Consider the following 22,786-nt stretch of genomic DNA (forward strand, 5'->3'; position numbering starts at 1 on the left):
ATAATAATAATAATAATAATAATAATAATTATGTAGAGTGGATCATGAGTACTCTGTGTGCCAAGTTTGGACCTGCTCTGTGATTTGTAGGGTCTGTAGTGTTCTGTGGGAAGGGAATCGGGTGAAGGTACTGCAAATCCCATCATTAGTGGCCCATCCTGCCCTGAACCACACCAGGTTGTAAAGTGGGGCATTGGGCCTCTGTGTGCCAAGTTTGATCCTGATCCGTCATTGGTGTGGGCCACAGTGCTCTAAGGTAGTGAGTTAAAGTACTGCAAGTCCCATCATCCATGGTCGATTCTCTCAAACTGCACCAGGATGTTGAGTGGGTCGTGGGTGGGTGGGGGGTCTGGGTGCCAAGTTTGGTCTTGTTCTGTCATTGTTGGGGGCCACAAGGTGTTTTGGACTGCAACTCCCACCATTCCTGAAAACCTTAGACTCTTACCTTTTCCCTCTGAGCCACTTCATAATGTTAGAATCTTGAGGCTGGCCAATCAGAGACCTTATGCAAATTGTACCACAGTGGCAGCCAATCAGAAAGCTGCCACATATACCTCCCTACCTATGCCTGCCCTCCACATACAAACACTTTCTTTTATTTTATACTAGCTTGGGGACCTGGCACTGCCTGGGTTATTTGAGAAAGAAATTGTGTATCAAGGTTGGTTTTTATCAGTTATTTATATGACTCGCAGTGGTCTCATGAAGTTAGTGAAGGTACTGCAAGCCCATCCTCCTCCAAGCAGCACCAGGATGTAGAGTGGGTCATGGGGGGCTCTGTGTGCCAACTTTGGTCTTGATTGTTCATTAGATGCGGGCTGCAGCAGTCTTGGGAAGTGAGTGGAGGTATTTCAAGTCCCATCATCCGTGGTCCATCCTGCTTGAAACTGCACCAGGATGTAGAATGGGTCATGGGGGCTCTGTGTGCCAAGTTTGGTCTTGATCAGTCATTGGATGAGGGTCGCAGCGGTCTCAGAAAATGAGTAATGTACTGCATGTCCCATCATCCATGGTCCACCCTCCTCCAAACTGCAGTAGGATGTAGAGTGGGTCTTGCGGGCTCTGTGTGCCAAGTTTGGTCTGTAGTAGTAATTTTCCGACACAACCTCAGGCCTTTTCCTCTCTCTTTGTCACCTCAGATTCTTGGAATTTTGAGGCTGGCCAATCAGAGACCATATGCAAATTGTACCACAGTGGCGGCCAATCAGAAAGCTGCCACATACACCTCCTGTTCTCCCTCCACATACAAACACTGACTTTTGTTATATACATCTATATATATAAAAATGTTCATGTCGTCGTGAGTGGCTTAAAAACAAAAGAACCGCTGGGCCAATACCCACCAAATTTGGCAACAAAACTCCTTACCATACAACTTGAGTCTGGCCATCTCTTAGGAGTGGTTAGATTGTGCTTTTCCCATTTTCCAAAAGGGGCTGGACTGGATGGCCCTTGGAGGTCTCTTCCTACCCTACCATTCTATTATTCTTATCAACCAGAGGCTGCTTGACCATCTGTCAGAAGTGCTTTGATTGTGCTTTTCCACCATGAGGGTGGAAGAGGGTTGCCACAGAGTATGCCACAGCAACGCGTGGCTGGGTACAGCTAGTAGATATATATAGAAGAGATACCGGTGTTTTTCTTCCTCCCAGGCTTGGGCTTGGGGTCGCGAGCGCCGGCGGTCAGCACCTCGGAGTCGAGTGCCGGGACGGGCACCAGCACCCCTTCGACGCCCACCTCCTCGGGGCAGAGCCGCCTCATCGCCTCGTCGCCCACCCTCATCTCAGGGATCACCAGCCCCCCGCTCCTGGAGTCCATCAAGACCATCCAGGGCCACAGCCTGCTGGGGGGCGCCCCCAAGGCTGAGCGGGGCCGCAAGAAGATCAAGGCCGAGAACCCTTCTGGGCCGCCGGTGCTGGTGGTGCCCTACCCACTCCTGGCCTCGGGCGACATTGGCAAGGAGGGCAAGACCTACAGGTGAGCTGGGTACCCACCGGGGGAGAGCCAGACATGCTTCTAAATGGTTCTAAACCACTTACAAAACTAAAACTCTGGTGGCGAAAACTAGGGGGCGCTGGTGCTTTGCTTTTCCTGTGTTGCTAAAGTTCTGGTGGCAAAAATTTCAGAATTCTGACAGAAAACCAAGTCAAGTGTGTGTCCAGCACAGTGGGTAGGGCGAGATACAGTTGGGACAGCCCCATAGTTGCCATGGTGGCCATGAAGTCCTGAGCCACCCCTGAAAGGGTGGTCTCCGCGTGGACATTGAAGTCCCCCAGCACTATAAGCTGCTGGGACTCCAATGCCAGGCCCAAAACCAACTCTGCAAGCTCAGGTAGGGCGGCTGTGGTGCAGCGGGGTGGTCGGTACACCAGCAGCATCCCTATTCTGTCCCGGTCTCCTAGCCTCAGGTGGACACATTCAAAATTTCAGAACTCTAACAAAACCTTGAAAAATTTCATCATAAATGGCGGTTCCTCATTGGTTTGGTCATAAAAATCATCGATAATGAAATAATAATGAAATTTTGAAAGTTTTGTTTGTTACTTTAAGATCCCTAACAACATAATAATAATAATAATAATAATAATAATAATAATAATAATAATAATAATGACGACTTCCCCAGACACTATATTCCTATGGATTCAGCCTTGGCTAATAATAATAATAATAATAATAATAATAATAATAATAAATATATAATAAATATATTTAATAATATTATATATATATTTATATATATTAATAATATATAATAATAATAATAATAATAATAATAATAATAATAATGACTTCCCCAGACACTATATTCCTATGGATTCAGCCTTGGCTCATAATAATAATAATAAATATATAATAAATATATAATAAATATTTAATTATATATATATATATATATATATATATATATATATAATGACTTCCCCAGACATTATATTCCTATGGATTCAGCCTTGGCTCATAATAATAATATTATTATTATTAATAATAAATATATTTAATAATACATAATTATATATATATATATATATATATATATATATATATAAAATGACTTCCCCAGACATTATATTCCTATGGATTCAGCCTTGGCTCATCAATAATAATAATAATAAATATATAATAAATATATTTAATAATATATATATTTAATAATAATAATAATAATAATAATAATAATAATGACTTCCCCAGACACTCTATTCCTATGGATTCAGCCTTGGCTCATAATAATAATAATAATAATAAATATATAATAAATATATTTAATAATATATATATATATTATTTAATAATAATAATAATAATAATAATAATAATAATGACTTCCCCAGACACTATATTCCTATGGATTCAGCCTTGGCTCATAATAATAATAATAATAATAATAATAAATATATTTAATTATATATATTATTATAATTAATATATAATAATAATAGTATATATTTATTGTGACTTTATTGTTGTTATTACATATATTATTTCACTCTATTTATTATTATGATTACATTTATTATTTTCCTCTATTATTATTATTATTATTATTAATAATAATAATAATAATAATAAAACTTTATTTATATACCGCTCTGTCCTTGGTCATAATGTTTGGAGGAGGACATTGGCAAGATTTGGGCTCCATGTTCATGGTGCTCGCTGTTACCTTGTCAGTGGAAGGAGTACTGGAGCAGGTGGTCGCCTCCCAGCTCCAGGGCTTTCTAGACGACATCAATTACCTGGACCAGTCACAGTCTGGCTTCAGACCTGGCCACGGCACCGAGACGGCTTGGGTCGTCTTGGTGGATGACCTCCGTAGGGAACTGGACAGGGGGAGTGTGACCCTACTGGTTCTCTTGGACCTCTCAGCGGCTTTCGATACCATCAATCATGGTATCCTTCTGGGACGACTCTCCGGGATGGGTCTCAGGGGCACGATTCTGTCGTGGCTGCAATCCTTCCTGGAGGGTCGATCCCAGATGGTGAAGCTGGGAGACGCCTGCTCGGACCCCTGGCCTTTGACCTGTGGGGTCCCGCAAGGCTCTATTCTGTCTCCCATGCTTTTTAACATCTACATGAAACCGCTGGGAGAGGTCATCCGGAGTTTTGGAGTTAGGTGCCATCTCTATGCAGATGACACACAACTCTACTACTCCTTTCTACCTAACTCCAAGGAAACCCCTCGGGTGCTGGACGAGTGCCTGACCGCTGTGTCTATCTGGATGAGGAGGAACAGGCTGAAGGTCAATCCCGACAAGACAGAGGTCCTCCTGGTCGATTGTAAACCGGATTGGGGTATAGGGTGGCAACTGAAGTCACAGGTCCGCAGTTTGGGTGTCCTCCTGGATTTTTCACTTACACTTGAGGCTCAGGCGTTGGCGGTGGCCGGGAGGGTGGATGAGGGGAATCCAGACTTTGGTTTGATAGCCAGAGCCTTGTCTTTCTCCTCCTCCTTCCTCAGGTGTAAAGTCTGCCCGCTGACCTTCTTCACCAAGTCCGAAATGCAGATCCACTCCAAGTCGCACACGGAGGCCAAGCCCCACAAGTGCCCGCATTGCTCCAAGTCCTTCGCCAACGCCTCCTACCTGGCGCAGCACCTGCGCATCCACCTGGGCGTCAAGCCCTACCACTGCTCCTACTGCGAGAAGTCCTTCCGCCAACTCTCCCACCTCCAGCAACACACCAGGTACGTGGGAGGCCACCTGGCCCAGGGGAGCGGGAGGAAATCCTCATATAGTTCATTGGGGGCTCAACCTCACTCCTCAGGATGTCTGGTTCTAATTCACTCACCACACCGTCCAAACTATCCTCGATATTATTATCCTTCCTATACAGGTCTTCTGTATAGTCTCGCCACCTCTTGATCTCTTCAACGTCTGTTAGGTCCCTGCCTAGGTCATACCCATTTTCACCTCCAATGTTTCTAATTTTCTGGAAGAGGTCTCTTGTCCTTCCTATTCTGTTGCCTTCTTCCACTTCCATGCATTGCTTGTTTGAAAATAGTTCCTTATATCTCTTCTGGCTAATCTTGACTGTAAGGTGTACTGGATGACCTAGAGATTCCTAGATAGTTGTCCTCTCTACGACCCTCATGATCCTCCAGTACAATTTAGAGCTATGCTGGAGGACCTAGAGAGGCCGTGATAACCAAGTCTGCAAAAGTTATATGCTGCAAGACTGTAGGTTTTATATAGCAATATTAAATGATCACTCACAAGCCGGTTTTACTTGGAAATGGATATATTGCTTGTATCTCTGCAGCAAAGAAAGACACTACTGACTTTTCCCCACCACCACTTCCTTTTATACACCTTTCCTGCCCATCTCCCCCTCTTCTCAGTTTCCGTATTAGAACTTGTTGCTTCACAAGTTCCAATACAAGGTTTCCATCGTTCTCTGCTGGCTTCAAAATGTCACAGAGAGAGAATTGATTGAGACAGGATGATTCAGCCAGGATGTCACGGAAGGAGATCATCTGGAGTTTCGGAGTGCGATGTCATCTGTACGCGGATGATGTCCAACTCTGTCACTCCTTTCCACCTGCTACTAAGGAGGCTGTCCAGGTCCTGAACCGGTGCTTGGCCGCTGTGACGGTCTGGATGGGGGCGAACAAATTGAAACTGAATCCAGACAAGACAGAGGTACTCCTGGTCAGTCGCAAGGCCGAACAGGGCATAGGGTTACAGCCTGTGTTGGATGGGGTCACACTCCCCCTGAAGACGCAGGTTCGCAGTTTGGGTGTGATCCTGGACTCATCGCTGAGCCTGGAACCCCAGGTTTCGGCGGTGACCAGGGGAGCATTCGCACAGTTAAAACTTGTGCGCCAACTGCGCCCGTACCTTGGGAAGTCTGACTTGGCCACGGTAGTCCACGCTCTGGTTACCTCCCGTTTAGACTACTGCAACGCTCTCTACGTGGGGTTGCCTTTGAAGACGGCCCGGAAGCTCCAATTAGTCCAACGTTCGGCAGCCATGATACTAACAGGAGCGGAGCGCAGGGTGCATACAACTCCTCTGCTGCACCAGCTGCCGATCTGCTACCGGGCTCAACTCAAAGTGCTGGCGTTGGCCTTTAAAGCCCTAAACGGTTCTGGCCCAAGCTACCTATCCAAACGTATCTCGGCCTATCAGCCCGCCAGGACCCTAAGATCTTCTGGGGAGGCCCTGCTCTCTATCCCGCCTTCTTCACAGGTGCGGCTGGCGGGGACGAGAGACAGGGCCTTTTCTGTGGTGGCCCCTCGGCTATGGAACGCCCTTCCCATGGAGGTAAGATCAGCCTCCTCACTGATGGTGTTCCGAACAGGCATTTGGTTAACTCAGTGCAATGAATGTAATGATTAAAGGATTGGCAATATGGACGACGAAACTGGATCACGATTTTAGTCAGGAGATGCATTGGATTGTTATTGATATGCGAATTGTGTATTATGCTTTTATGGTTTTAAATTGTATACTGTTGATTGTTATATTTTGTTGTAAACCGCGTTGAGTCGCCGGCTAGGCTGAGAAATAGCGGTATACAAGTATAGCAAATAAATAAATAAATGTCTTCATGCCGTCAGAAATTGACTCCTGACATATGCACCAATGAGGAGGGACAACTCTACTTAGTTAACAGAGGTATACCTGCAATTAGCTCCGCCCCTAGGATTTCTCTGGTTCTGTCTGTTGCACTCCAGGTCAGGAAAATGCCCTCTGATTTGAAACACACCACATGAAGAATCATAGAATCATAGAGTTGGAAGAGACCTCACGTCCAACCCCATTCTGCCAAGAAGCAGGAATATTGCATTCAAATCACCCCCGACAGATGGCCATCCAGCCTGTTTAAAAGCTTCCAAAGAAGGAGCCTCCACCACACTCCGGGGCAGAGAGTTCCACTGCTGAACGGCTCTCACAGTCAGGAAGGTCTTTCTAATGTTCAGATGGAATCTCTTTTCTTGTCGTTTGAAGCAATTGTTCCGCGTCATAGTCTCCAGGGAAGCAGAAAACAAGTTTGCTCCCTCCTCCCTGTGGCTTCATCTCACATATTTATACATGGCTATCATGTCTCCTCTCAATCTTCTCTTCTTCAGGCTAAACATGCCCAGCTCCTTAAGCCGCTCCTCATAGGGCTTGTTCTCCAGACCCTTGATCATTTTAGTCGCCCTCCTCTGGACACTTTCCAGCTTGTCAATATCTCTCTTGAATTGTGGTGCCCAGAATTGGACACAATATTCCAGATGTGGTCTAACCAAAGCAGAATAGAGGGGTAGCATTACTTCCTTAGATCTAGACACTATGCTCCTATTGATGCAGGCCAAAATCCCATTGGCTTTTTTTGCCGCCACATCACATTGTTGGCTCATGTTTAACTTGTTGTCCACGAGGACTCCAAGATCTTTTTCACACGTACTGCTCTCAAGCCAGGCGTCACCCATTCTATATCTTTGCATTTCATTTTTCCTGCCAAAGTGGAGTATCTTGCATTGGTCCCTGTTGAACTTCATTTTGTTAGTTTTGGCCATTCATCTCTCTAATCTGTCAAGATCGTTTTGAATCTTGCTCCTGTCTTCTGGAGTATTGGCTCTCCCTCCCAATTTGGTGTCGTCTGCAGACTTGATGATCCTGCCTTCTAACCCTTCATCTAAGTCATTAATGAAGATGTTGAACAGGACCGGGCCCAGGACGGAACCCTGCTTGTGGCTATTTGTTTGAATTCTTCTTTGGTGATTTCTCCCTTTTTCCACTTCTTGTGCACGTCTCTTTTGTGTCTTAACCCTTCACCTAAGTCATTAATAAAGATGTTGAACAGGACTGGGCCCAGGACGGAACCCTGTGGCACTCCACTCGTCACTTCTTTCCAGGATGAAGAAGATTTCCCTCATCATTTCCCACATCGGGATCCTGAAACACAAACACAGGCCGATTCCCAACACTGCCCCAACCCCAATCCCCCCCCCAACAAATGAGCCCCAGTGAGCATCGGTCACCATTTTTGCTGTCCTTTCTGTCAGAGATTGGCGATCCCCAACGGAAGGAATGCTAGATCAAGCAGACACTGAGTTGCAAAATAAGGACCCTGCAGGCTTTGAGTTACAAAAGAAACTAAGTTTACTAAGCACATACATCAGACACGTCTTTCTACAGCGAGCTACAATTCAGGAAAAACAAAGAACTAGTCAAAACCGAAAGCCTCTTCACATGTGCTTATCTTCTCTTGCTGAGACTGGCAACTCCCTTCTGTTCTTACTTTTTCAAGTTCACTTAATCACAGCCTCAAAGTATAAACATTTCTGCATGACATTTTCAATTCACAGTGGCATCCATCTTGGCAATACGTAGAAACACATTGAAAAACACATACATAACTAAATTAATCCTGACACTTTCCTCCATCCTGTTGCTCTCTTCCAGAATCCACACCGGGGACCGACCCTATAAGTGCCCTCACGCCGGCTGTGAAAAGGCCTTCACTCAGCTCTCCAACCTCCAAGTGAGTAAGCAGAGAATTGTGTGTGAGTTGATGAGTGTGTGTGTGTTGAGGGGGGGGGGGGTACTCAGTGGGAAGAAAGAGAGGATATATGGATTTTCGGGATCGGGAGACCCTCTACATCAGGTCCCCACTTGGAAACGTATGGAGTGGTGAGATGAGTAGTCCACTGGTAGTCCAATTGTATCACTTGTTGGATAGCAAGTCAGCGTTCTAACGAGAAATCGTATTTCCGCTTCCTCTGCGTGGTGCCTGTGAAATGCACACATATGTGGGGATTTCACAGATGACCACTACAGGTAAGCAACGCATTCCTCTCTAGATTCTCACCCGCAATGCAAGGAGTGGGGGGGGGGGGGAAGGGCGGGTTCTGTTGGGCGAAGGACATCAGGTCCCCACTTGAGAAATATGGAGTCGGTGAGATGAGTAGTCCACTGGTAGTCCAATTGTATCACTTGTTGGATAGCAAGTCAGCGTTCTACCGAGAAATCGTATTTCCGCTTCCTCTGCGTGGTCCCTGTGAAATGCACACATATGTGGGGATTTCACAGGTGACCACTACAGGTAAGCAACCCATTCCTCTCTAGATTCTCACCCTCAATGCAAGTCCGCATTCAGCTTATCCAGAGTGGGTGGGAAGGGCGGGTTCTGTTGGGTGAAGGGACGTGGGTGGCTTCTGGCCACCTTTTGACCTTCTCGCTCTCCTCCCCGTCCAGTCTCATCAACGGCAGCACAACAAAGACAAGCCGTACAAGTGTCCCAACTGTTACCGGGCATACACGGACTCGGCCTCGCTCCAGATCCACCTCTCGGCACACGCCATCAAGCACGCCAAGGCCTACTGTTGCAGCATGTGCGGCCGAGCCTACACTTCAGTGAGTAAAAGGGAGTCCGGCTGGTAGGCGGGAGAGATACTCATACCGTTACTGGGGGCTGGTTTGCTTTTTGAATTCTGGCCACCGGGGGAGCTGTCGTTTTACCATCCACTTGTGACACCGAAGGAGTACTTCCTCATTCTTTTGCACGCTTGCTGGAGACTTTTATGGCATCGTAAATTAGTTAAATGAGCCTCCCCGCATAAGCGGTACCTACATTTCCTACTTGACAGGTGCAACTGCCTTTCAGGCTGCAAAGGTCGACAGCAAGCTAGACTATTCATGGTCTTCCTCATTCTTCTGCAGGCTGCTGGAAGATTTTATGACGTCGTAAATTAGTTAAATTAGCCTCCCCACATAAAGTGATACCTAAATTTCCTACTTGACAGATGCAACTACCTTTTGGCTTGCATAGGTCAACAGCAAGCTAGACTATTAATCGTCTTCCTCATTCTTCTGCATGCTGCTGGAAGGTTTTATGTTGTCATAAATTAGTTAAATTAGCTCACTCCGACCCGGGCTGGCTTCAAACTCATGACCTCTCAGTCAGTAGTGATTTTAATGCAGCTGACTCCCAACCAGCTGTGCCACAACCCGGTATCGTGTGACCCCCCTAGGGGTCGCGACCCCCAAGTAGAGTAACACTGCCTTAAAAGTTTTGTCAGATGTAGATAAATAAAATCCATGGTTTGTTGTAGGTTTTTTCGGGCTATGTGGCCATGTTCTAGAGGCATTTTCTCCTGACGTTTCGCCTGCATCTATGGAAAGTATCCTCAGAGGTAGTGAGGTCTGTTGGAACTAGGAAAAGGGGTTTATATATCTGTGGAATGTCCAGGGTGGGACAAAGGACTTTTGTCTGCTGGAGCTAGGTGTGAATGTTTCTGTGCAGGGAGAGAGAAGTCTTCCTGTGTAACTAAGTCTGAACTGCTTTTAACTTAATTCTTTGAAACAGCTAAGCTTTATACCTGAATTGTTCCAGTTCTCTTAAATAAACATAATTGTTTTGTTGTTCACAACATCTGCCTCACGTGTGCCTCTGTGGGTGAAGTTTTAAAAGCAGTTTCTTGCATCTAGAGGTAGTGAGGTCTGTTGGAACTAGGAAAATCCATGGTTTCCACGGGGTAAGGGAAAGCAAGGAATGGTTTTCCAGAAAAGCCCCTTCCCCAAGCTTCCTCCCCTCACTCTTGCTTCTTTCCCCCCTCTTCTTCCTCCAGGAGACCTACTTGATGAAGCACATGTCCAAACACACGGTGGTGGAGCATCTAGTCAGCCAACACTCTCCTCAAAGGACGGAGTCGCCCGGCATCCCTGTGCGGATCTCTCTTATCTGAGTCTCGGGGCGCCCACTCTCCCTTCGAGCAGCGGACCCCCTCTCCAATTCCAGATCCGGAAAAGGGGGAGGCGGGCACGGGACAACTTGGCATAGGACCCCCCCTCCCGGGACACAGTCTCCGCCTCCCTCCTCGCAGCCAGGACAAAAGTGCGGCATCCCGCCGCCGCCGTCTCGTGGGCGAACGAATGCCGGCGGGGAGTTTTCTTCATGCGTCGGTTTTGGTGCCAGCCAAAGACGATTCCAGAGCACTTTGAAGCCCACCGCGACCTCTTCCCTCCCCACTACGACCCCCTTTTTGGTTTCGGATCTTCCTCCTCCGTTTCTCTAGTCCGCTCTGTTTTTTTTTTTGTTATTTTCTGGGGACGTGAGAAGGTTTGAGGAAAAAGAAAAGGACTGGAGCAGGCCGCGAATGGACAATTTGGGGGAAACCCACAAGTGAGGGGCTATGGGTCGGAATACGGCATGCCCAGTGCAAGCGTTGCCGTGTATGGCAGAGATGCATAATAAGAGCCATGGGTATTGGGTGGTGGTGGTGGTGGGTGAGAATCAGTTACGGATTTTCGGGATCGGGAGAGCCAAAGGAAGCCCTTGTTGGAGCAACAACGGGGAAAAGGAACCTTGGGAAGGTGGCGCCTTTGATTCGGGTGGCGTTTGAGATGTGAGGAGTTTTCGGTCCATACGGACATAGAAACGAGTCCCATTTTAGGCCTCTTTAGGGGGTCCCTGCTGGCATTCCTATCTCTCTTTATGGGGTTCCTGCTTGCAATCTGAGGCCTCTTTATGGGGTCCCTGCTGTCAGTCCTAGGCTTCCTTATGGGGTCCCTGCTTGCAATCTGAGGCCTCTTACTGTTTACTCTATATAAGCCAGGGCCTGAACTCAAGGGGCAGTTGTGCTCCCACAGAAGTTGAGGAAGCAAGAAGCCATTTTGTTCCCTTCTGCTTCAGGATAAGCCTTGTCTTAGAGGGCACTAGAAATCTGAGTAAGTGTTTAAAATTAGCTGCTTTGAGTGTTGCTTTCAGGACCGGAATCACTGGATCGTTGTAGATTTTTCAGGCTGTATGGCCATGTTCTAGAAGCATTCTCTCCTGACGTTTCGCCTGCATCTGTGGCAAACGTCCTCACAACCTCTGATGCAGGCGAAACGTCAGGAGAGAATGCTTCTAGAACATGGCCATACAGCCCGAAAAACCTACAACAACCCAGAAGTCAAATGCTTAGCAAAGGCCAGGAAATGATAGTTTTCCAAGATCAGTGTACTGGCGGTGGGTCCGTAGATGACTGTGGAGCCCTATTCTTGACCTGCATGTTCTCTCGCAGTGAGGGCATTGGTTTCCAGGTGGGAGAGAGTTCCACTGCTGAACAGCTATCCCAGTCAGGAAGTTCTTCCTTGTGTTCAGATGGATTCTCCTTTCTTGTAGTCCAGTTGGGAATAGAACGACAAGCCCCAGCCTAGACCCCATCATCCCAGGGAGGGAGAATTCATGGCATTTTAGATAGACACAACTGGAAACCAAAAGTGAACAAAAGGCATATTAACTGAAGGAGCCTCCACCACACATGGTGGCAGAGAGTTCCACTGCTGAACAGCTCTCCCAATCAGGAAGTTCTTCCTCATGTTCAGATGGAATCTCCTTTCTTGTAGTCCAGTTGGGAAAAGGATGACAAGCCCCAGCCTAGACCCCATCATCCCAGGGAGGGAGAATTCATGGCATTTTAGATAGACACAACTGGAAACCAAAAGTGAACAAAAGGCATATTAACTGAAGGAGCCTCCACCACACATGGTGGCAGAGAGTTCCACTGCTGAACAGCTCTCCCAATCAGGAAGTTCTTCCTCATGTTCAGATGGAATCTCCTTTCTTGTAGTCCAGTTGGGAAAAGGATGACAAGCCCCAGCCTAGACCCCATCATCCCAGGGAGGGAGAATTCATGGCATTTTAGACAGACACAACTGGAAACCAAAAGTGAACAAAAGGCATCTTAACTGAAGGAGCCTCCACCACACACGGTGGCAGAGAGTTCCACTGCTGAACAGCTCTCCCAGTCAGGAAGTTCTTCCTCATGTTCAGATGGAATCTCCTTTCTTGTAGTCCAGTTGGGAAAAGGGTGACAAACCCCAGCCTAATCCTCATCATCCCAAGGAGGGAGAATACAGAGCATTTTAGATAGCCATAACTGGAAACCGAAAGTGAACAAAAGGCAGCCTAGCTCTTGCACCACCGACTCCTGCATTGCAGTACTGAACAGCTCTCACAGTCAGGAAGTTATTCCTCATGTTCAGGTGGAATCACCTTTCTTGTAGTCCAGTTGGGAAAATGACAACAAACCCCAGCCTAGACCCCATCATCCCAGGGAGGGAGAATAGATTGCAGCTCTCCCAGTCAAGAAGTTCTTCCCCCTGTTCAGATGGAATCTCCTTTCTTGTAGACCAGTTGGGAAAAGGACAACAAACCCCAGCCTAGACCCCATCATCCCACGGAGGGAGAATTCATGGCATCTTAGACACAACTGGGAACCAAAAGGTAGCTTAGCTCTTGCACCACCGACTCCTGCATTGCAGTACTGAACAGCTCTCCCAGTCAGGAAGTTCTTCCTCGTGTTCAGGTGGAATCTCCTTCTTGTAGTCAGTTGGAAAAAGGACGACAAACCCCAGCCTAGGCCCCATCATCCCAGGGAGGGAGAATTCATTGCATCTTAGATAGACACTAGGGCTGGGCAACCACGGAAAAATTTGTTTCTAAACTCGATTTGTTTTTTGGGGTTTTTTGCGTTTCGATATTTAAAAGAATTCCGAAATTTTTCTTTAAAAAAGTTAGATATTTACGAAATTTCGTAAAATTACGAAACAATACGAAACGAATACGAATCGATTCGTTAATGGCGGACGCGACCGCGCAATATGCTAAAAAACCTCCTCTGTTGTTGACTGTTGGTGTGATATTTATAATTTTTTTTCACTGATTAAACAAACAACAGCTATAAAACTTGCCCCAGACATGCGGAAATAATAACGAAACGATTTCGAAACGATTTCGAAACGAATACGAAACGAATACGAAGCAATTACAAAACGAATTGAAAAATTCGTTTCGTTTTTTAGATGCTCCTGAATGGTTCGTTATCACTTCGTAACAAAAAAAATAACGAATTTTTAATGAATTACGAAATTACGAAACGAAACCGCCCAGCCCTAATAGACACAACTGGAAACCGAAAGTGAGCAAAAGGCAGCTTAGCTCTTGCACCACCAACTCCTGCATTGCACTGCTGAACAGCTCCCACAGTCAGGAAGTTCTTCCTCGTCTTCAGATGGAATCTCCTTTCTTGTAGTCAGTTGGGAAAAAGACGACAAATCCCAGCCTAGACCCCATCATCCCAGGGAGGGAGAATTAATGGCAGCTCTCCCAGTCAGGAAGTTCTTCCTCGTGTTCAGATGGAATCTCCTTTCTTGTAGTCCAGTTGGGAAAAAGACGACAAACCCCAGCCTAGACCCCATCATCCCTGGGAGGGAGAATTAATGGCAGCTCTCCCAGTCAGGAAGTTCTTCCTCGTCTTCAGATGGAATCTCAGTTGGAAAAAGGACGACAAACCCCAGCCTAGACCCCATCATCCCAGGGAGGGAGAATTCATGGCAGCTCTCCCAGTCAGGAAGTTCTTCCTCCTGTTCAGATGGAATCTCCTTTCTTGTAGTCAGTTGGGAAAAGGACGACAAACCCCAGCCTAGACCCCATCATCCCTGGGAGGGAGAATTAATGGCAGCTCTCCCAGTCAGGAAGTTCTTCCTCGTCTTCAGATGGAATCTCAGTTGGAAAAAGGACGACAAACCCCAGCCTAGACCCCATCATCCCAGGGAGGGAGAATTCATGGCAGCTCTCCCAGTCAGGAAGTTCTTCCTCGTCTTCAGATGGAATCTCCTTTCTTGTAGTCCAGTTGGGAAAAAGACGACAAATCCCAGCCTAGACCCCATCATCCCAGGGAGGGAGAATTAATGGCAGCTCTCCCAGTCAGGAAGTTCTTCCTCGTGTTCAGATGGAATCTCCTTTCTTGTAGTCCAGTTGGGAAAAAGACGACAAACCCCAGCCTAGACCCCATCATCCCTGGGAGGGAGAATTAATGGCAGCTCTCCCAGTCAGGAAGTTCTTCCTCGTCTTCAGATGGAATCTCAGTTGGAAAAAGGACGACAAACCCCAGCCTAGACCCCATCATCCCAGGGAGGGAGAATTCATGGCAGCTCTCCCAGTCAGGAAGTTCTTCCTCGTCTTCAGATGGAATCTCCTTTCTTGTAGTCAGTTGGGAAAAAGACGACAAATCCCAGCCTAGACCCCATCATCCCAGGGAGGGAGAATTAATGGCAGCTCTCCCAGTCAGGAAGTTCTTCCTCGTGTTCAGATGGAATCTCCTTTCTTGTAGTCCAGTTGGGAAAAAGACGACAAACCCCAGCCTAGACCCCATCATCCCTGGGAGGGAGAATTAATGGCAGCTCTCCCAGTCAGGAAGTTCTTCCTCGTCTTCAGATGGAATCTCAGTTGGAAAAAGGACGACAAACCCCAGCCTAGACCCCATCATCCCAGGGAGGGAGAATTCATGGCAGCTCTCCCAGTCAGGAAGTTCTTCCTCCTGTTCAGATGGAATCTCCTTTCTTGTAGTCAGTTGGGAAAAGGACGACAAACCCCAGCCTAGACCCCATCATCCCTGGGAGGGAGAATTAATGGCAGCTCTCCCAGTCAGGAAGTTCTTCCTCGTCTTCAGATGGAATCTCAGTTGGAAAAAGGACGACAAACCCCAGCCTAGACCCCATCATCCCAGGGAGGGAGAATTAATGGCAGCTCTCCCAGTCAGGAAGTTCTTCCTCGTGTTCAGATGGAATCTCCTTTCTTGTAGTCAGTTGGAAAAAGGACGACAAACCCCAGCCTAGACCCCATCATCCCAGGGAGGGAGAATTAATGGCAGCTCTCCCAGTCAGGAAGTTCTTCCTCCTGTTCAGATGGAATCTCCTTTCTTGTAGTCAGTTGGAAAAAGACGACAAACCCCAGCCTAGACCCCATCATCCCACGGAGGGATGGATCCGAACGGATTCCTGACGGCTCTTGGGGATTTTCCCGCTACCTCGGTTGGTGATCCTGTTGATGCCCTGGTGTCTCTCTGGAATGGGGAGATGACTAGGGCAATAGACACGATTGCTCCGGAACGTCCCCTCTCAAGTAGCCGAGCTAAACCAGCCCCTTGGGGGCTGGAGACTAGAGCACGTGTGGCGTTCGGACCCGAGCGAGTTAAATCGAACACGGTTTGTTGCCCTTCTAAGGGCATATGCCGTGGCAATAAAGGCGGCAAAGAAATCTTTCTTTGCGGCCAATATTGCGTCCGCAAAGAACCGTCCGGCTGAGCTGTTTCGAGGTGTCAGAGGTCTATTAAATCCCACCACTCCGGATGGGAACCCTGACAACTCGACGGCCCGCTGTGAAGCATTTGCTCGGTTCTTTGCGGACAAAGTCGCTTTGATCCGTTCTGACCTGGACACCATGTTAACGGCAGTCTCAGAGGATGTAACACGAGCATCTGCTTATCCGATTTTGTTGGATTCATTTCAATTGGTGAAACCTGAGGATGTGGACAAGATACTTGGAGGAATGAGGGCAACCACATGCATCCTAGACCCCTGCCCATCCTGGCTTCTAAAGGAGGCCAGAGGGGGATTGGCTGAGTGGGTGAAGGTGGTGGTTAATGCTTCCCTTCGGGAAGGCAAGATTCCAGCGAGCTTGAAACAAGATGGCATAAAACCGCTGTTGAAAAAACCATCACTGGATCCCACTCAATTCGTCAACTATCGGCCTGTTTCCAATCTCCCCTTTTTGGGCAAAGTCCTGGAACGTGTGGTGGCCTCACAACTCCAGGTATTCTTGGTAGACACGGATTATCTGGATTTGGCACAGTCTGGTTTTAGGCAGTGCTGAACAGCTGTGGATGATCTGCACAGGGAGCTAGACAGGGGGAGTGTGTCCCTGTTAGTTCTGCTGGACCTCTCAGCGGCCTTCGATACCGTCGACCACGGTATCCTTCTGAGACGCCTCGCGGGGATGGGCCTTGGTGGCACTGTTCTGCAGTGGCTCAGGTCCTTCCTAGAGGATCGCACTCAGAAGGTGTTGCTGGGGGACAACTGCTCTACCTCACAACCATTGTCTTGTGGGGTCCCGCAGGGTTCAATATTGTCCCCCATGTTATTTAACATCTACATGAAGCCGTTGGGAGAGATCATCCGGAGTTTCGGGGTGCAGTGTTATCTGTACGCAGATGACGTCAAACTCTGTCACTCCTTCCCACCTACTACTAAGGAGGCTGTTCAGGTCCTGAACCGTTGCTTGGCCGCTGTGTCGGAAATCTCCTTTCTTGTAGTCTAGTTAGCAAAAGGACGACAAACCCCAGCCTAGACCCCATCATCCCAGGTAGGGAGATTCATAGTATTTTAGATAGCCATAACTGGAAACCGAAAGTGAACAAATGGCAGCTTAGCTCTTCCACCAATGACCCCTGCATTGCACTGCTGAACAGCTCTCCCAGTCAGGAAGTTCTTCCTCGTGTTCAGATGGAATCTCCTTTGTTGTAGTCCAGTTGGGAAAAGGACGACAAACCCCAGCCTAGACCCCATCATCCCACGGAGGGAGAAGTGAACAAAAGGCAGCCTAGCTCTTGCACCATTGATTCCTTCATTTCAGTGCCGAACAGCTCTCACAGTTGGGATTATTTGGGTATTTATGATGAACGAGTAAGTCACCTCCCTCGTTCCTTCCACGCCGCCTGCAATGTGAGGCCCACCATGCCACCCCGATGCTCGGCCCAGCTTCCCAAGGCTCCGAAGCGCTCCTCACCCGCAACCTCATGGAGTTGAGTATTGATTCCGCTGCGTCTTCTGCCCCGCCAGCACACGTTTTGTCCCTTTCCTTCAAGGCGCACTTGTTTTCACAAACAGCCGCAAAAGGCATGTGTATGCAAAAGGGATTCTCCCCCCCCCCACCCTAAAAAAATGCCACATCTCTATTACAAGTGGGGAGAGGAGATGTGTTTTTTTTATTATTTCTCCAGAAAGCAATTTTTAGGCCTTAAAAATATTTTGCTTTGTTTTTTTAAACTCTTTAAATGCTGTTTATATTGACTTCTTCTTTGTTTATTTCTCTCTCTCTCTCCCTCTTTTCAACTCCTGACCCTCGTTTGTCTTGAATTGTTGTATGATATTCAATATTGTAGCCTCATTAATTTTTCTTTTTTTTATCTTTTTTGCCAGCATGTTAATAACTCTGTAAATAGGACTCTTATAATCTTAACATCTCTCTTTTTTTTTTCTATATAAGAGCCCGGGTCACATTTAGCTAGATCCCTAGTATTGATTATGATTATTATTGCTTATTAATAAACAAGCGGGGGGAGCGTTTCTTTCCCTTTCTCTCTCCCCGCCCCATCCATCCCTTCTCATTGCGGAAACAAAGAAAGGTGGGAGAAGATGGGCTTCGTTTTCTCCTTGGTCCCATCGGCCGTTTGCAACATTTTTTTAAAAAATGGGGGGGAAATTAAAAAATTAAAATAATTGCTTTGTATTTCTCTCTGTTGTGGAAGGAAACATGAATAAAGATGTCTTTGCACCCTTGGGCCTGACTGACGAGGCATTCTGCACTCCTTTGTTGTACGTTTTTGACTCCTCGTTTAGTCGAAACTATCAAGGAACCAAGGATTGAGTTTAGGAACTACTAGAGACCTTTTTTACTCATCCAAGGCTACGTGCAATTCTGTCAGAGTATTTACGTTTGCCAGCGGAAGGATTGCTAGATCAGCAGACACTGTGATGCGAAATAAGGACTCTGCAGTCTTTCAGTTACAAAAGGAAACTAAGTTTTTACTAAGTACGTAAAACACTCGTCTTAGCACAGCGAGCTACAAACAGGAACCAGTGGAAAAACGAAAGTCTCTCTGCACACCTGCTTATTAGGCTTGGGTAACAACGGAAAAATTTGTTTCTAAACTCGTTTCGTTTTTAGGGGTCCATTGCGTTTCGTTTTTTTTAATAATTCCGAAATTTTCCTTTAAAAATTTATGAAATTTCGTAAAATTACGAATCGATTCGTTAATGGCGGACGCGAATGCGCAATATGCTAAAAAACCCTCCAAATGGGACAGAGGGAACTTCTGAAGCTTCCCTCTCCCTCTGTTGTTGACTGTTGGTGTGATAATTTATTTTTTATCACTGACAAAACAAACAACAACCATAAAACTTGCACCAGACATACGGAAATAATTACGAAAACAATTACGAAACAATTTTGAAACAATTTTGAACCAATTACGAAACAATTACGAAACAATACAAAATAAATTGAAAAAATTGTTTCGATTTTTAATTACTCCTTACAGTAGTCCTGCATGGCTCAATATTGGATCGTAAATACGATTAATAATGAATTACGAAATTAACAAACGAAACAGCCCAAGCCTACTAAGTACATAAAACATATGTCTTAGCACAGCGAGCTACAGACAGGAACCAGTGGAAAACCGAAAGTCTCTCTGCACACCTGCTTATCTCTCTTCACTGAGACGGGTGACTCCCTTCTGTTCCCAGCTAGAGCATACATGATCTCATTTCTCCCAAGGTTACTTAATCACAGCCTCATGGACATTCTGCACAGCCATTTCTAACACACAGTAGACTCCATCTTGAAATTACATAGAAACACATTTGAAAACACACATATAACTAAATTAATCCTGACAATTCTAGTGATAATGGAACTCTTATTTATTTTTTTAATAGCTTGGGGACCCGGTGGTGCCTGGGTTATTTGAGAAAGGCATTGTGTGGGGATCAGCCTGCTGGCAGTCCTAGGCTTCCTTATGGGGTCCCTGCCTGCAATCCGAGGCCTCTTCCTGTTTACCCTATATAAGCCAGGGCCTGAACTCAAGGGGCAGTTGTGCTCCCACAGAAGTTGAGGAAGCAAGAAGCCATTTTGTTCCCTTCTGCTTCAGGATAAGCCTTGTCTTGGAGGACACTAGAAATCTGAGTAAGTGTTTAAAATTAGCTGCTTTGAGTGTTGCTTTGTTTGAGAGGCGGGGCGAGGCTACATTCTTTTAGCCAGCGGTGCAGGCCAGCAATTAGTGGGACATTGTTCTGCTTCCTGTTTACCCTATATAAGCCAGGGCCTGAACTCAAGGGGCAGTTGTGCTCCCACAGAAGTTGAGGAAGCAAGAAGCCATTTTGTTCCCTTCTGCTTCAGGATAAGCTTTGTCTTAGAGGGCACCAGAAATCTGGCAGTCCTAGGCTCACTTATGGGGTCCCTGATGGCATTCCATTTCCTAGGCCTCTTTATAGGGTCCTGGCTTGCAATCCGAGGCCTCTTTATGGGGTCCCTGCTGTCAGTCCCAGGCTTCCCTATGGGGTCCCTGCTGGCATTCCATTTCCCAGGCCTCTTTATAGAGTCCCAGCTTTCAATCCCAAGCCTCTTTATGGGGTCCCTGCTTGCAACACTAGGTCTCTTTATGGGGTCCCTGCTTGCAATCCGAGACTTTCTTTAAGGGGTCCCTGCTAGCATTTTAGGCCTGTTTAGGGGGTCCCTGCTTGCAATCCCAGGCCTCCTTATGGGGTCCCTGCTAGCATTTTAGGCCTCTTTATGGGGTCCCGGCTGGCAGTCCAAGGCTCACTTATGGGGTCCCTGCTTGGAATCCCAGGCCTCTTTATGGGGTCCTGGCTGGCAGTCCTAGGCTCACTTATGGGGTCCCTGCTGGCATTCCATTTCCTAGGCCTCTTTATAGATTCCCGGCTTGCAATCCCAGACCTCTTTATGGGGTCCCTGCTGGCATTCCATTTCCTAGGCCTCTCTATAGGGTTCTGCTTGCAATCCTAGGCCTCTTTATGGGGTCCTTGCTTGCAACCCTAGGTCTCTTTATGGGGTCCCTGCTTGCAATCCCAGACCTTTTTATGGGGTCCCTGCTTGCAATCCGAGGCATTCTTTAAGGGGTCCCTCTTGGCAGTCCCAGGCTTCCTTATGGGGTCCCTGCTGGCATTCCATTTCCTAGGCCTCTCTATAGGGTTCTGCTTGCAATCCTAGGCCTCTTTATGGGGTCCTTGCTTGCAATCCGAGGCATTCTTTAAGGGGTCCCTGCTGGCAGTCCCAGGCTTCCTTATGGGGTCCCTGCTGGCATTCCATTTCCTAGGCCTCTCTATAGGGTTCTGCTTGCAATCCTAGGCCTCTTTATGGGGTCCTTGCTTGCAACCCTAGGTCTCTTTATGGGGTCCCTGCTTGCAATCCCAGGCCTTTTTATGGGGTCCCTGCTTGCAATCCGAGGCATTCTTTAAGGGGTCCCTGCTGGCAGTCCTAGGCTCACTTATGGGGTCCCTGCTGGCATTCCATTTCCTAGGCCTCTCTATAGGGTTCTGCTTGCAATCCTAGGCCTCTTTATGGGGTCCTTGCTTGCAACCCTAGGTCTCTTTATGGGGTCCCTGCTTGCAATCCCAGGCCTTTTTATGGGGTCCCTGCTTGCAATCCGAGGCATTCTTTAAGGGGTCCCTGCTGGCAGTCCTAGGCTCACTTATGGGGTCCCTGCTGGCATTCCATTTCCTAGGCCTCTCTATAGGGTTCTGCTTGCAATCCTAGGCCTCTTTATGGGGTCCTTGCTTGCAATCCGAGGCATTCTTTAAGGGGTCCCTGCTGGCAGTCCCAGGCTTCCTTATGGGGTCCCTGCTGGCATTCCATTTCCTAGGCCTCTCTATAGGGTTCTGCTTGCAATCCTAGGCCTCTTTATGGGGTCCTTGCTTGCAACCCTAGGTCTCTTTATGGGGTCCCTGCTTGCAATCCCAGGCCTTTTTATGGGGTCCCTGCTTGCAATCCGAGGCATTCTTTAAGGGGTCCCTGCTGGCAGTCCTAGGCTCACTTATGGGGTCCCTGCTGGCATTCCATTTCCTAGGCCTCTCTATAGGGTTCTGCTTGCAATCCTAGGCCTCTTTATGGGGTCCTTGCTTGCAATCCGAGGCATTCTTTAAGGGGTCCCTGCTGGCAGTCCCAGGCTTCCTTATGGGGTCCCTGCTGGCATTCCATTTCCTAGGCCTCTCTATAGGGTTCTGCTTGCAATCCTAGGCCTCTTTATGGGGTCCTTGCTTGCAACCCTAGGTCTCTTTATGGGGTCCCTGCTTGCAATCCCAGGCCTTTTTATGGGGTCCCTGCTTGCAATCCGAGGCATTCTTTAAGGGGTCCCTGCTGGCAGTCCTAGGCTCACTTATGGGGTCCCTGCTGGCATTCCATTTCCTAGGCCTCTCTATAGGGTTCTGCTTGCAATCCTAGGCCTCTTTATGGGGTCCTTGCTTGCAACCCTAGGTCTCTTTATGGGGTCCCTGCTTGCAATCCCAGGCCTTTTTATGGGGTCCCTGCTTGCAATCCGAGGCATTCTTTAAGGGGTCCCTGCTGGCAGTCCTAGGCTCACTTATGGGGTCCCTGCTGGCATTCCATTTCCTAGGCCTCTCTATAGGGTTCTGCTTGCAATCCTAGGCCTCTTTATGGGGTCCTTGCTTGCAATCCGAGGCATTCTTTAAGGGGTCCCTGCTGGCAGTCCCAGGCTTCCTTATGGGGTCCCTGCTGGCATTCCATTTCCTAGGCCTCTCTATAGGGTTCTGCTTGCAATCCTAGGCCTCTTTATGGGGTCCTTGCTTGCAACCCTAGGTCTCTTTATGGGGTCCCTGCTTGCAATCCCAGGCCTTTTTATGGGGTCCCTGCTTGCAATCCGAGGCATTCTTTAAGGGGTCCCTGCTGGCAGTCCTAGGCTCACTTATGGGGTCCCTGCTGGCATTCCATTTCCTAGGCCTCTCTATAGGGTTCTGCTTGCAATCCTAGGCCTCTTTATGGGGTCCTTGCTTGCAACCCTAGGTCTCTTTATGGGGTCCCTGCTTGCAATCCCAGGCCTTTTTATGGGGTCCCTGCTTGCAATCCGAGGCATTCTTTAAGGGGTCCCTGCTGGCAGTCCTAGGCTCACTTATGGGGTCCCTGCTGGCATTCCATTTCCTAGGCCTCTCTATAGGGTTCTGCTTGCAATCCTAGGCCTCTTTATGGGGTCCTTGCTTGCAATCCGAGGCAT

General features: G+C 47.6%; 1 protein-coding gene across 5 annotated transcripts in view; it reads left to right on the forward strand.

Moving 5' to 3' along the window:
• ZNF362 (zinc finger protein 362) overlaps nucleotides 1-18,325 on the forward strand; it is a 70,431-nt gene extending 52,106 nt beyond the window's left edge. For 4 of the 5 annotated variants that reach the window (XM_067472823.1, XM_067472821.1, XM_067472822.1 and 1 more), the window contains 5 exons: nucleotides 1,653-1,977; nucleotides 4,463-4,687; nucleotides 8,397-8,475; nucleotides 9,189-9,347; nucleotides 10,562-18,325. In XM_067472823.1, coding sequence (XP_067328924.1) covers nucleotides 1,653-1,977; nucleotides 4,463-4,687; nucleotides 8,397-8,475; nucleotides 9,189-9,347; nucleotides 10,562-10,678 — 905 coding nt within the window. In that variant the 3' untranslated portion in view covers nucleotides 10,679-18,325. The remainder of the gene's footprint in view (nucleotides 1-1,652; nucleotides 1,978-4,462; nucleotides 4,688-8,396; nucleotides 8,476-9,188; nucleotides 9,348-10,561) is intronic. The other variant, XR_010910418.1, reaches the window with a different exon arrangement.
• The last annotated feature ends 4,461 nt before the right edge of the window (nucleotides 18,326-22,786 follow it).

The sequence above is a fragment of the Anolis sagrei genome, chromosome 13 (assembly GCF_037176765.1).
Source record: "Anolis sagrei isolate rAnoSag1 chromosome 13, rAnoSag1.mat, whole genome shotgun sequence".
Classification (NCBI taxonomy): Eukaryota; Metazoa; Chordata; class Lepidosauria; order Squamata; family Dactyloidae; genus Anolis; species Anolis sagrei.